General features: G+C 53.6%; 1 protein-coding gene and 1 non-coding gene across 11 annotated transcripts in view; both read left to right on the top strand.

Annotated features, from left to right (window-relative positions):
* Window positions 1–10,787, top strand: part of POLL (DNA polymerase lambda) — an 80,127-nt gene extending 69,340 nt beyond the window's left edge. For 7 of the 10 annotated variants that reach the window (XM_046943106.1, XM_046943107.1, XM_025151772.3 and 4 more), the window contains 9 exons: window positions 286–445; window positions 675–972; window positions 1,609–1,783; window positions 4,369–4,461; window positions 4,758–5,081; window positions 5,642–5,815; window positions 6,710–6,838; window positions 8,536–8,704; window positions 8,978–10,787. In XM_046943106.1, the coding sequence (XP_046799062.1) occupies window positions 286–445; window positions 675–972; window positions 1,609–1,783; window positions 4,369–4,461; window positions 4,758–5,081; window positions 5,642–5,815; window positions 6,710–6,838; window positions 8,536–8,704; window positions 8,978–9,342 (1,887 nt within the window). In that variant the 3' untranslated portion in view covers window positions 9,343–10,787. Of the gene's footprint in view, window positions 1–3; window positions 446–674; window positions 973–1,608; window positions 1,784–4,368; window positions 4,462–4,757; window positions 5,082–5,641; window positions 5,816–6,709; window positions 6,839–8,535; window positions 8,705–8,977 lie in introns of those variants that run through there. The other 3 variants (XM_046943105.1, XM_004942212.5, XM_015288781.4) reach the window with 3 other exon arrangements.
* MIR1674 (microRNA 1674) lies at window positions 1,840–1,935 on the top strand. The gene has a single exon (NR_035167.1). It is a non-coding gene; the product is annotated as a microRNA 1674 (primary transcript).
* Window positions 10,788–14,294: the final 3,507 nt, after the last annotated feature.

Consider the following 14,294-nt stretch of genomic DNA (forward strand, 5'->3'; position numbering starts at 1 on the left):
TTCGGCCTCTGCCGGCGACCCGTAGGGGTGAGCGCGGCCTACTGCAGCGCCTGGGCCTGGTGCCGGGCTCGGGTCCCCGTCCCCTCCCTGGGTGCCGGGGCCTTATGTCAGCCCTCTGGGACACTCACAGGGATCGCTCCCAGCCCCGGAGCTCAGTTCCCCACCACCAACAAAACAACAGCGGCACAAACCAACAAAGGCTATAAGCAAAAGATGCAAAGCTTAAGTTCTTTTGATTGCGTGCAGCTGTTCTAAGCAACTTTCTCCTTTCTTACCGCTATTCAGCAGCTGCAGCTTAACGTCTCCCCAGGGGAGCGAGGCACAGCCGGGCCTATGGAACCACGAGGGATTGTCAAAGCCTTTCCCAAGAGGAAGAAGGTGAGGGATGACTCGGGAAAAAGTGTCCCTCCAAAGATCCCAAAAGAAGGAATGGAGGAGCCCGAGGGTAAGTCCCTTGTGCCCATGGTGTGGGAGATAACAGTGGTATCCCGGCTTGCTGGCTGGAGGTACTGCACCCCTAAAGATTTCTTCTGGCCCCTGAGTGCATTTTCTGTAGAGGTATGGCTGGCTTGCTTCAGTGTGTCCAGCGGGTGGTCCACCTGAGATATGTAGCCCGTTTGGTTCAGGACACTGTTTCTCTGTCACTGATCTCCTGCCCCTGTGCTTTTCCTTAGCAGAGTGGCTGAAACCAGTCGCTGCCTACGTGTTGCAAGCTGGCATCGGCCAAGCTAGGGCAGAGATCTTCCACAAGCAGATTGTCCAGAATGGGGGATGTGTACACAACCGTCTCTGCTCGGAGGTGACGCACGTCATTGTAGCTGAAGATATGGACTGTGATCGGGCCTTCCGGCTCCTGAAATTAGCCAAGCTGCCTTCGAGGTTGCAGCTGGTGAAGGCATCCTGGCTCAGTGATTGCATTAGAGATCAGAAGCTGCTGAATACCACTGGCTACAGTGTCTTTATCCCTCGGAGGTAGGCAAATGCCATGCTGTTTTTCCTCCCTATAGTGCCTCAAACCTAAATTGAATTGCACTAAAATTTGACCTCTGCTCACAATCTCAGGCTGCATCTCTTCACAACTCCCTTGGGCATGGCTCAAAATCCTTTTTTTGCCATACAGATAGCGAAATTTAGTGATTTTGTGACTGGTTGCCATTCTTTGTGGTAGCAGAACTTGGAGCAGAGCCCAGAGAGCTAGTAGGAGTCCTGTTGCTCATTGCTGGTGCTAAAGGCACTTCTTAATCCATCAATGGTAGCAAGACTTTCTCATTTTTATTTTTATTTTTAGAAATACTGGGGATTAAATGCTGTTTCTAACTGCAGATGAAGAGTAGAGAGAGAACTGACAACTAGGCACAAGAAGAAATAAGGAGTGGAACAGCAGCAACCTCAGGTTAGGGTCAGAATGTTTTGCTGGAAGCGTAGAAGTGTTTAAGACTGAGGTAGATTGGAGTGGAAGTTGCAGGTCAGTGGGATGGATTGAAATTGGGGATTGAGCCAAGGCCAGAATAATCTGGGAGTAAAATTCACATTGTTTGTTTCATTCCAAAATATGTGTAAAGGCTTTTTGGACAAACTTCTTCAGCTGATAAGTACTCCTCTGCTAAGGGGTCTGATCCATGGCAGGTACCGGGAAGAGGGAGAACAGCAGCAGCAGCTCCTGGGCAGCGAAGAAATCCGGTCCTCAACAGAGGAGAGTACAGCAGAACCAAATGCTAAAGCACAGCTGGGGGATTCCTCACAGCAAAACCTGGACAGCCTTGCACAGCACCAACCATCTGAGGTGAGGCTTCCCACACAGGCTCTGCTCCTTGTGGACAGGTCCTGTGTACTACTTTTGGTAAGAGCATTCCTGCAGGGCTATGATGCTGGATTTTCTGAGCAAAGGGATGCTGTTGGGATGTTTCGGTGGGTTGGTGCTGGCAGGCTTGGGCTGTAGATGTGGCTACTGCTTCTCTTTATCTCTTTAGGCATTCTGAGTAGAAAAAACACCCCTTAAATTCCCGTCCCTATCGGAATATTTCTAGCTGAAGCAGTCCAGGTGCTCCTATCAGGCCAAGGCTCGCTCCAGTGATCATGTTTCCCCTGCCTCTTTTTGAGGAGTATTCCCTGGCCGAGAATATCTCCCTTTCAGGAAGCACTGATATTTCATCCCATGTTTCTGCCTGAGCCACACTGACACGTTCTCTGCTCCTTGGCAAGAATTCTGTTCAGACACGTGCAGTGGATCAGGTTGCTACTCGGATGATTGTGATGGTGTGCTTAAAATATCTGTGTTGAGGTATTTGTGGCCTCTGCTGTGAGTCAGCTTCTCCAGGTCTGCCATCAGCTTTGTCTTCTTTTCCTGCGTTTCTGCCCAAGTTTGCTGAACTCTTTTCTGTGTTGGTGTTATCCAAATCTATCTGCAGCAAAGTTACCACAGACCCGTTAGAACAGCAGCTGCCTTGTAATGCTGGTATCCGATGCTGTGTTTGCTAACTCAGTCCCAGATCATAGGTGCTGAATTTGTTTTATGAAACACTGCAATTACTCCCTAGTTAGCATCCCAGCAGGTACTCCTTTGTTTCAGGCTTTACTTTCTCATGAACACATGCTTGGGGGATCCTTTCTCCCCACATCTATTGTCTAGTATGACAGAGTTGGCTACTGCTTCTTAACTGTATCACCTTTGCAATTACCCTATCTTTGCTGTTTATTGTAACTCTAGTGGCAATCATTAATAACAAATCTCACACTTAAGAACAGGGAAGGGACTTCTGTGCTGTTATGGATCCTGTGGCAACTGCCCTGCTTTCTTCTCACGTTTACTTTGGGTGGTTAGGCAGCTGCTAGAGTCTGTGGGAAGCCTTGCTGCCTTTTTTTCTTTTAAATCCCCTCAAGCAATGATACTTCCTGTTAGTATCTGTAGGCACCTGAGTAAATTCCCTTGGTCCAAGCTTAGGGCTGTGTGAGGTTGAGAGGAGAACCCACTGGTTGTGCTCTAAAGACAGTACCTAACACTTAAAAAATGACATCATCAGAGAAGCTGAAACTGAAATCTTAATGTGGTAGCATCCATTTAAGCAGTGAATATTTTTTAGCATGGATGGATGCTATTCTTGCAACGTGAAGCATGCCCATATGTCATACTGAATGGGGACTGCTCTGAGAATTTGGGGTTTGGATGTGAACTCTGCAGAAATCTGGTTGCCAGTCAGGTTGTAGCAACTGCTTTGTGATTTAGCATCAAATTGCTGTAGTTTTCTGCAAGGCAGCAAGTGGTGCCAGTTATTCACTCATGGAACCCTGTTACTGTTTCCTCCCTCTCAAGTGAAGTATTGCCTCAGCCACCAGGCTCGAGCTGCCTTTCTGGGACAGACAAATGAGGCGCAACCCTTTCTCACCCAGCTCTGCAAGCCACCTGCTGTAGGATCCTGGAGTAGCTTAGAAGCTCACAAGACCATTGGTTTTGCATGCACGGTTCTAAAAAGTCCATCAGCTTTTTTGGCAAAGCGCAGAGATTCTGGGGTTTATGTACTGTTTCACCTATGTGACATTGCTGGCTGAGAGAATGGGAATTGCATGCTCCAGCTGTAGAGTTGTTTACATTGTGCTGGATAACATGCTCCTTAAATGCTTTTAAGGGGCTTACTAAGCGATCTGAACACTCTGAGGCTTTGCTGCCCTTAGAGGGAACGTTGTCTTCAGGGAGTTGCATACAGAGTTTCAAAGCAAATAAAACTACTTCAGTCTATCAGATCCTCAGTCTGACCTAATTTTCAGAGTTATAAAACAAGATTACAAAAGGGAAAGCACAGGAACATCCTGCCTCTTCTGCCTAATGGCTTCAGCTCTGTATCTTGCAGGGATTTTGTCTGCAGGCCCCCCTAGCCAGCAGAAACGGGTTGTAAGGATGTGGCTCTGCCTTAGGCTGATGCTCTGCAGAAACTCGTAACGGGACTTGTGTGCAGTGTGTAACTTCAGAACGCATCCCTAACAGCTCTGTTCCTTTCGGTTTTATTTCCATGGTACAAGAGCTTGTATATCTCCATGGGCTCCTGTGTTTATACATAAGGAGAGAGGGGGACCCAAATGAGCAAAGCAGTCTTCAAAGCCTCTGTTCGGCTTCCTCCTTCTATCCCCTTTTGTTCATTACCTGAAGCCAGGGGTCATTGTTTCTTAAGTCCACACAGAGGCATCCTAATGCTGAGAGTATCAGCAAATGTATACATTGGTTCTTTCTTCTGTCACTGAGGAATGTGGAGTCCTTTGTGGCATTCCTTCCTTCCCCTTTTCTCTTGCAGATAGCCATGGGGAAAATGGGGAGGTGGGGAGGGGGGGGTTGTAATTTAGTACCCTGTTAAGATTTTGTCTGTAATGCGAAAACAGAGTTCAGGGCGTATCTCCTGTGATCTGCATCGTGGGGTGGAAGGCACAGGGACTGAATGTGAGAGAGGTGCCTATACAGACACCAGTTCAACAGTAAGTTTCCCAGTGGGAGTGCATGTGTTCTTGGGTTGTATCTGAACAGCAGTCTCTGTTCTCCCGTGCTCTGTGAGATGTGCATGTATTTTCAAGGGGTGCCTGGGTAGCTTAGAACATTTAGAGCTGTGTATGCATATAACTAACAACTTCCTGAGATGGCAATTTGAGCACTGTGTACCCTGGAGGTTGGTTAGTGCTCTGACTTCCTACTCCCAAGAGCAGGCTGTGCTAACGGGACATATGTGAGGCATGCACTTATTCTCGCATGACTGCTTTTCTACCTCTCCCTAAAGAAAGTCTATGATGATGAAGACAGTGAAGGAGAAGATGCTAGTGTCACTCAGGGAGATCTGGAAGCGCTGATTTCTGGCCACTATCCTGTGAAATTGTCAGAGGAGACCAGCGACAGCTCTTCCGCAGTGGCCCAGCCTGCCAGCAAGTGGGTTTGTGCACAGTCCTCCAACAGCAAGAAGGAGAATCACAACCAGTGCATCACAGAGAAGCTGGAAGTGCTGGCGAAAGCCTATTCTGTCCAGGGGGACAAGTGGAGAGCTCTGGGCTACGCTAAAGCCATCAATGCACTCAAAAGCTACCACAAACCGGTCACCTCCTACCAGGTAAAACACCTTCCCAGAGTAGTGGAACAGAGAGACGGACTCTGCATCCCATCTCTTTTATAAAGCAGATCTGTTCCTGTTTCTGTGTGAAGTAGCTTATCTTCATGCCTTGGGAACTGTGCTGTAAGTTGTTGTGTAGTGAGTTGGATTCACTGACCACCAGCAGAAACGTGGAGTCAGAGCCTCTACCCCATACTCAAATTCAGAGCCTCTTAGGGTAGGATCTGAGCACCTGTCAGATAAATGCCTTCCCTAGGTTCAGCGCGGGGCCATTTTCACTTTCCTCTTAAACCTCAGCAACTGGCTAGCATTGGAGATAACATATAAAACTAGTTGAATCCGGAGCTGGTTGACTGTGACAGCCCAGCTGTTCAGTGTAGTAGTGTTTCAGTCCTGCTCTGCATGCTTGTCCTTTTTCACTCGGCGTTGAACCTGTGTAAGCCAGGTCTGAAGATGAGCAGCTCACAGAACTAGTCCTGCCACTTACCAATCACTGGGTTCTGAGTGGTAACAGCTCTCCAGCTTGTCTGTGGCCTCTGTCACCTCTGGTTTCTTGGTAGGAAGCCTGTAAAATTCCTGGGATTGGGAAGCGAATGGCAGAGAAGATCCTGGAGATCTTGGAGAGTGGACATCTACGCAAGCTGGATCATATCAGTGAGAGTGTGCCTGTGCTGGAGCTATTTTCCAACATCTGGGGAGCAGGGGTCAAGACAGCTCAGATGTGGTACCAGCAGGTGAGTTTAGTGCTTTATACAAGTGGTTCTCAGGCTGTGATTTGAGGACTGCTTCTGAGTGCAGGGGAATTACTTTAACAAATAGTTTCCAATTGCCAGTATCCACAGATGGGATTCAAATCTGCATTTATGGAGGAATTGTGGGGGTCCTGTTGTGGGTGTATGTGGGGAGAACGGAGTGCAGGCAGCCAAGACTGAGTTTGGCTGTGGGGTACACGACAAAGATGTGTGATAGGAAGAGTGGAGGACACATACTATCTCTTCTGTTACCATCACTGCTTGGAGACTCATCTCACACTGCTCACTGCAGTGACACTGTTAGGAGCCAGCCTTGAGCCAGGATGCTTTGGTTGTCGGTTCCCAGTCCAGTTGCTGCCATGTTGTCCTGGCTGACCCCTATAGCTGTTAGAGCAGCCATCCACCTTGTTGTAAAATAAGTGCCAACACGAGCCTGTCCAGCCTACTGAATAAGTTCCTTCTTAGAAAGAGTTTGTTTCCTGAGCATAGATCTAAGTGAAGCCTGCCTTCCTGTAGTGTTTGGTTTGTGACTGGCTTCTTTGCTGTCTAAAAATATGCTTGTGTTTACACCATAGGCTTTCCTTTACCTGCACTACTTGATTTCATTCAAGCTGTAAAGAGCAAAGCTGCTTTAAGAGCAGTACCCTTCTGTCAGGTTTAGTTAAGATTTGAAGTCACTGTGGGTTGGAGATGAGAAGTATGTGCGAGGATTGCCTAAATATCTTTCCAGGAGCGAGGCTGTAATCTCTACATGCGATTTCAGGAACTGTGACCAGCCTGGTCTTGACACAGGTTAAATACAATCTCCCTTGATCCTAGTGGAAAGCATTTGAAGAGAGAGTGAGGTCTCAGCACAGATGATGTGTTCTGCACTAGGGGTTCCGGACACTGGATGATATCCGCACAAAGGCGTCTCTCACCAGCCAGCAAGCCGTGGGCCTGAAGCACTATGAGGATTTCCTGGAGCGCATGCCTCGGGAGGAAGCTGCAGAAATAGAGCAGACCGTGAGTAGCTTCCCTCCGAGCCCGTGGAGTGGAGGACCTGCTGGGATCTGGCAGGAAGTTGCAGGCTGTAGAAACGTCCCTCTCTGTTATAGCTGAGTTCTTCAGCATCTTCTCTGAGCTGTGTCAGTGCTTGGGTGACTGCTTTTGGGCATGAGCCCACGAAGCACTTACTTTAACCTGTAAGAAGGATCAGTTTAAGAGCTTGGCAAGAAGGAGGATGCTTCCCAGTTGTCAGTTCCTCGCAATGCTTTGAAAAAGACTACATGTGGCATGATGGTTTGAGCAGGTTCTAGCTCCCCTTGCCTCCCTCTCATCTTCTCTGAGATATCTGCTTTTGGCCAAGGTCCTGTGCTGATTCCCTGATGCTGCTTCTCCAGAGGAATCCATGAGCATTCTATGAGCTGGTTATTGCCGTTGGGACAGACCTTGGGTATCCTTGATAGAAGCAAAGGGGATCCAGGTGCAGAAGGGTGTTGCTCGCTCTAGTAAGCCATGGCACTCCAGGACCATGGGGTGCTAAGCCAGTGTACCCTAATGTGAGCAGAGAGCTTGGGGCTCCATCATTGCTACCCCTGTGCTCTCTGATCACCATGGAGGCGGCAAGCAGCGTGACCCTGTCACTCGGCCACAGGGCCTGGCCACAAAGAATACGCTCCTGCCAGGCTCCTGCTGGGGTGTCAGTCCCCTATGCCGGATTAGCCATTTTGGTTGTGAGCGGTCCTTTTCCCAGGCAGGCTGGTTTGAGGAGCTGGCTCTTGAGGCTGGGCCTATTGTTATCTTGATGGGATTACTGTGCTCCCCTCCATACACAGGCACACACCTCTGATCCAGGCAAGGGAGAGAGAATAAGGGATTAGTCACTGTCTGTGCTGCCTGTCACAGTGAGAGCTGATGAGCTTTTAGGCTTTTGGGTGGGGTTGGGAGTTTTCTAGAAATCTTCATTTAAAGCCAGAAGGGGGGCAAGGACACCAGAGGAGGGCTTGCTCCGCATGAGAAAGGCTTGTGGCTTCTTGAAGCACCTCTGGGGCAAAGGTTAATGGGTTTATCTCTTGCTAATGAAGGATGATCCCCAAGAGTGACAAGGGGCTGTGGGCATGGACACTACCTTCCTGAACCTCAGCCCCTGTGATGGCCTCGTCACTGGGAATTGCTGAGCCCCTAATTATTTGCTGCCAACAGGGTGATTGGCACAATCAGACCAAAAATACTTCTGTCCAAGGACCTGGGAGCCTTTCTTAAACATTTAATGAATGAAGCCATCAGAACTGGCACTGTCCACACAGAGTGGGAGCTGGGATCCAGCCTGGAGGTGGCTGCATTAGGGGTGTCTCTGATGATGCTGCCTCCTTAACACTGCTGCATCTTCCAACCTGTCCCAACCCAGCTATAGCCTGGCCTCCCCAAGAGCTGATACCAATGGCCAACTTGTGGCAGCAGCCCGGTAGATCATTGTGTTGTGTGGCAGTGGGCTGGGCATGTGCGGGGCTGTGTGAAAGCCACCCCAGCACACGCAGCTTTTGACAGCAGGCCAGTCTTCTCCTTGGGGCAGTTTGCCATGCCTGCCAAGTATCAGCTCTGTACAGAGACCCTGGAGCTGCAGCACTGCCTGAGGCAGGTGCAAGATCATTTGCTGCCTGGACAGAGAGGGCATTAAGAGAGTAGTCTGTGACTCTTCTCCCCTCTTTCTGTTCTTGAAGGTCAGACAAGCAGCCCTGGCCCTGAAGCCTGGGCTTGTGTGTGTGGCATGTGGCTCCTACCGTCGGGGAAAGGCCACCTGCGGAGATGTGGACGTGCTGGTCACTCACCCGGATGGTCAGTCTCACCGTGGGCTGTTCAGCAAGCTGCTTGACAGCCTCCACGAGAGCGGTAAGAGGGCTGGGGGCTGGCACATGGTGCTCGAAGCTGTTCTTAGCACAGCCAAGCCAAGGAGGGACTGAGATCAGTGCTACACATGAATAGCATTCATTGAAGGGCAGGCAGGTGATAGCTTCTCCTGTCTTGTGAGGCTGTCCGGGCTGAGGCTGTGTTGTTGTAGGGACCCTGCAGCACACTGAGACAGCTGTCTGAACTGGGGGAAGTTCTGAATGGGGATTCCAGGCTTCGCTGCTCAGCCCCCCTCTGCCTGCTCCCTCTCCTCAGGCTTCCTTACTGATGACCTGGTGAGTCAGGAGGACAACGGTGATCAGAAGAAGTATCTGGGGGTGTGCCGCCTTCCTGGGCCGGCCCGTCGTCACCGACGTCTGGACATCATCGTGGTACCTTACAGTGAGTTTGCCTGCGCCCTGCTCTACTTCACCGGCTCGGCTCACTTCAACCGCTCCATGCGCGCCCTGGCCAAGACCAAGGGCATGAGCCTCTCAGAGCATGCCCTCAGCATGGCTGTGGTGCGAGGCCCTGGTGGTGTCAAGGTGGCATCTGGCCATGCTCTGCCCACCCCGACCGAGAGAGATGTCTTCATTCAGCTGGGGCTGCCTTACCGAGAGCCCTCGGAACGGGACTGGTGACTCTGGTTGTCACCCAGCACTCCGAGCTGTGCTGATGTTTTGAGGGGTGCTGGCTTCTCCAGTGCTGTTCTGTGGTGACTGTGAAGTGGCTCCTTGCAAACTGGGGCCCTGCTGCTAGCAGAGCTTTGTGGCTTCACCCAGCAGAGGGCGTGGGCTGGGAGCGGGCTGGAAGCTGGTTGGAAGGGCTGCCCGGTGTCGCACGTCTGCCTGTGCCCGGCTCTCAGGCAGCCCCTGGCTACTGAAGGGGCTCTGCCTGTCAGCTAACCCTGGCCTGGCTCTCCTTAGGGAAGCTCCAGAAGGCTGGCTTGGAGAGCATTATGACAAAAGCCCTCCTGGTGCTTGGGAACTGGAGAAGAGGGATGCATCTTCCTCTCTGTGTGAGCACAGATGCCCCATAATCTCTGTCCTGAGCTGTGTATGAAGGCAACAGGGGTCTTGCCTGGCCTGGAAATGAGCCCCTGTCCTCTGCTTGCTGCTGCTGGCAACTGCTACTGTGAGAACTGCAAAGGGTCTCCCTGTGCTGCTGCCATGTCCTCCTGCTGTCTGACTTGTGCTGTCCAGTGGGTCTCATTGCACAGTGCCAGGCAGCTTCCCCTGGTGCCAGGTGAGCCCTGAGGAATGTGTAAAAACCCAGTGTGCTCTGTCTGCAATGTCCTCAGTCCATCATGTGCTGAGCATCCTGCAGTGCAGAGTGCTGTGATCCTCCTGGCCTGGGCACAAGGGCTCCTTTCCCTTCTGTGCAGGAAAGGAGTGGCCCTTGGGCTTCAGGGTGACTGTGCTCAGGATTGTAATGACGCTGAATGTAACCTGGTAAGGCTGTGTTTGGTGCATGCAAGGCATGGAGGCAGAGAGAAACATGGATAATTCAGTGTTAATCTGGGCAAAGCAGAGCTTTCTCATTTTGTGTGTGTGATGACCAGGAAGTCACCTGGTCTATACTGATCAGAGCGTGTGTGCGTGTGTGTACATGTACAGGTGTGCTAACCCCTTCTATTCCAAGGGAGTGAATTTTGTTTCTCAGGAAACCTCAATTATTTTTATATTCTGGAGATGAATTTTGCAGAGGCTTTCAGTGCTCTGCAGCATCAGCTGCTGGTGAGGCCAGGGTGAGTGTTCCTGCCTCAGTCTCTGGGGCTGACCTGGCTTTACACTCCCTTATCTTGTAGGGGACCTGGCCACCCCCACTCTGCACTTTGCTGCATCTTTGTCACGTGCAGGGATGAGCTGTGTTTGCTGCCAGGGCAGCCACTGGGGCTTCAAACCTGGCTGCTGTGGCTGTTGAGCACCAGCAGTGGTATTTGCTGGGGAGGACTTGACCCGGGTGCTGTCCTTGATGCAGAGCCCAGCCCTTCTGCAGAACACCTGATGGAAATGAATGTCTTCTGGCATGTCTTGGTGCTTTGAAACATGAAGTGTAATAAATCCCTTATCTCTTTTTCCTCTTACCTCTGTCTTTTTGCTCCCTTCCTTGCAGCTGAGCATTGGGCTTCTCACCTCTGTCCCAGGGTGAGGATGGGTTTTCATCCAGCTGTGGGTGCCAGGGTGAGCTGTTCCTTTGTGGGGCTGGGGCTGCCCCTCTCGCCACAGTCACATGCTGGGGATGTCACTACGGGTAGGGGAGACGTGGCATTCGTGTCCCCCATCTCTCTCCCCTTTGCCCATCCCTCTGGGGCCACAATTCTGTGGTGCCAAATGCGTGCTGTAGCAGCCCTTGCAAAGCTCTTGTCTGGCTGTGAATGCTTTTACAAAGGAGGGCTGGGGCTGCTCAGAGTGGGACTGTTCTCCGGGCAGTGCAACTTTCCTGGGGACACGAAGAACTCCTGCCAGCCCCTGCACTGTGAGGGAGGGGGCTTCTGTCTGTCCTCCCTTCCCATCCCTCAGCTCCCTGCCCAGGAGCTCTGGAGAGGGCAGAGAGCCCTCCCGTGGCCAGCAGCAGCTGCAGCTGCGTGGTCCAAGGATGGGGCTATTTCCCCTGCAGATGCAGCACGACAGCTCTGCCAGTCGCCAGGAGTGATGCTTCTAGGTGCCAAAGGCTCCCACCTCTCCCTTGTCCTGAGCCAAGCAGAGCAGCACCAGTGACTGGATCATGCTGCCTGCTGTGAGCGCTGGGCTGGGCAGTGTCTCCTGCCCTGCACGGAGGGGACAGAGCTGCTGTGTGCCCCTAATCCCACTCTGCATCTTCTGAGTCACTTGCAGACCTCAAGGTAGGGGTTACCTCCCGTCTGGCATCCTCCAAAGCCAGGTGTGGCTCTGGGACCACTCCTCTGCCTGTGCAGCAGAGCAGGAGCTGGCCACTACATGTCCCCAGCACAGTTGTCTCTTCCAATGTCACACAGAAGAAGGTACGAAGCGAAGGGCCCAGACGGAGCTCCTGGGGTGCCTGGGAGGGGGCGAATAGCTGTGGGTGCTGAGCCCCCAGGATGGCTGCAGACAGGGTGAGCAGAGATCGCTTTAGGCATCTCTCATGGGGTGTTGATTGGTTCCTGCACCCCAGGAAGGGGCTTCAGTGCTTTCCCCCTTCCTGCCCTCCCTGGCTGTGAGTCCGATCATCCTGAAAATTAAAAAGAAACCCAAACACAGCAGCACTTTAAGAGACTGAGTGGGAAGCTGGGGAGCCACGACGGGCACTGAGCTCCTGCCGCAGAGCCCCTCGCTCCCACTTCTGCCCTGTGTGCCCCCGCTGTGGGCACAGATTGGGGGCTCAGGCAATTCCCGTCCCCCCCCCAGCAGCTCTCTCTCTGCCCCCCAAGAGTAAAAGGAAGAAAAAGTCGTGCTGAGTCGCAACATCAGAGCAGCTCTTCCCACCCTGCTCCCTACCCCGTGGGGAGGACACCTCACCCCCCCGTGCCCGTCCTACGGTGGGGATGGGGGCAGAGGTGTGCGGAGGGGCCCTTTGGGCTCCTAAGAGCGGCGCTTCGTATCCACCAGCAAATATCTGCTAATGGCAGCGCGGCCGGGAGAACGTAGCAGAGCTGCTCCCCCCGCCGGGGCAGGCAGGGAAATGAATATGAATTTATCATGATTAGGTGAACCCAGCAGGGAGAGCGGGAGAGAGAGGGCCAGGCAGGGAGGGGGCGGGCGAAGATGGATCTGTGCAATAAAATTAAATAAGGACACCAAATAGAGTCACCGCCTGCCCGCCCGCGTGCTGGGCCTCTCCCGCCCTCCCTCGCTCCTCCAGCTTTGCTGATTTCTCTCTTTCCTCAAATTTATGAGGCCAATTATGAAGATGAGGTTGGAAGTTCTCAGAAGTTCACTAAATGCAAAGTGCGGTCCCTGCTGTTCCCATCAAATTAATTAACCGAGCGCTATTGATGGCCGGGCGACGTCGGTGCGGCGTGGAGAGAGAGGGAAAGGCTGCTGGGGTGCAGCTGGGGGGGGACGGGGGACCCTGTGGGGTGGCCAAGGGCAGCAGCCGTGTGCCCGGTGCGCCCCTGCTCTGCTGGGGCAGCTCCTGTGTATGGGGTGGCGGTGCCCCCCAGCCCATAGGGGTGGCTTTTGGGGGTCCTACACTGCCCCTATGCCTGCTGTGTCCCCACAGTGGTGAGATACCCTCTCTATGCGCGAACTGCTGGGATGCTCATGGGTGGGAGACGCAGGGCCCCAGGCTGAGCTCAGCCAGCACCCACCCAGCCCTCCCCTCGCCCATTTCTGGGGGAAAACACACCCAAAGCAGTTCTGTTCCTCAGAGGCGTCTCACCCCCGTGCTGTGCTGCAGCCAGTGCTGGAGGCCGGGAGGGGATGGTCCCAAGCCCTTCCAGAAGGTCTGGTCTTGAGATCCTGGATCAAACCCAGAAGGTCTCCATTTGCTGCGCTGCCTCTCTGTGCCTCGCTTTCCCCCTTCCTTGCATTCCCTGGGCCTGTTTGCTCCGTGGGTCTCACTGGTTGCCAAACCAGCATCCCAGTTTCCGGGGAGCGCGAAGACACAGAGAGATGCCCCCCAAAACAGCCTTATTTGGCACCAAACATTTATGCCACGTATTGCTCGCAGCATCCCGGCGTGGGGACCTTCACCCCGCAGTGCCACGAGGTCTGAGTCCACGCAGCCCCCACCCCCGGGCTGCAGGGCCGCCTCTGCTCCTGCCCGGCCGTCACCGCGCTGTCGTTGGGCCACAGAACGGCGCAAACAGCCGCGTTCACAGAGGCGCTGTTTCTCCAGCGGAGCCATAACTCGGCTGCCGTCACCACGGGAGGGGGGAGGCAGGCTCTCCAGTCCCCTCGGATGGGAGACGCGTTACTTGTCGATAATTTACCCGCTTGTGTCAAGTCGGAAAAAAAGAAACAGCCCGGCAGCTCCCGGGCTGCTGACACCGGGCTCGGAGAGGGAAAAAATCGATCCCAAACGCAGGAAGGAGAGGTTTGCGATCAGCCGGCCTCGGGGCCGGGGCTCCCTGCAGGCTGCTGCCGTAGGGCTGAGCTCGCAGCCTCGTCCTGCCCAGCAGGCGGCCCCAGCCACGGCCCAGCGCCGCGCAGGTGGGGTGGGAGGGGTAAATGATGAGCATCCCGCGCCCCTCGTCGGGAAAGGAGGCGCAAATGAAGGGAGAGGTGAGGGGACAGGCAGCAGAGGGAGCTGGAGGACCGGGTAAGGGCAGCGCCGGGGATGCCCGAGGTGGGGGCGGCCCGGCTCCGCGCAGCCCGCTCCGTGCGCGGGGATGGGGCGGCGGAGCAGGAGGTGGGCTGAGGTGGCGCAGCGACCCCCAGCCAGGGGCGGGCTCAGCCCGTGCCCACGGCCCGGCTGCTCTACCTATCCCTGTCGCCTCCTCCGGTTTTACTCGCGGCGGGGTCCTGAGTCGGCAGCACTGAGCCCGGAAGGATGCTCATCGCGGCAGGGGGATCCGGATGGCTCTGTGACCATCAGCAGCAGAGCAGTGCGTCCTCAGGGAGCGGGAGGACTCGGTGCAGGTACGGCAGAACCTGAAATTGTCCCCCTGCTCTGCTCCCTCTGCCTCCTG

Source organism: Gallus gallus, chromosome 6 (genome assembly GCF_016699485.2).
Source record: "Gallus gallus isolate bGalGal1 chromosome 6, bGalGal1.mat.broiler.GRCg7b, whole genome shotgun sequence".
Lineage (NCBI taxonomy): Eukaryota > Metazoa > Chordata > Aves > Galliformes > Phasianidae > Gallus > Gallus gallus.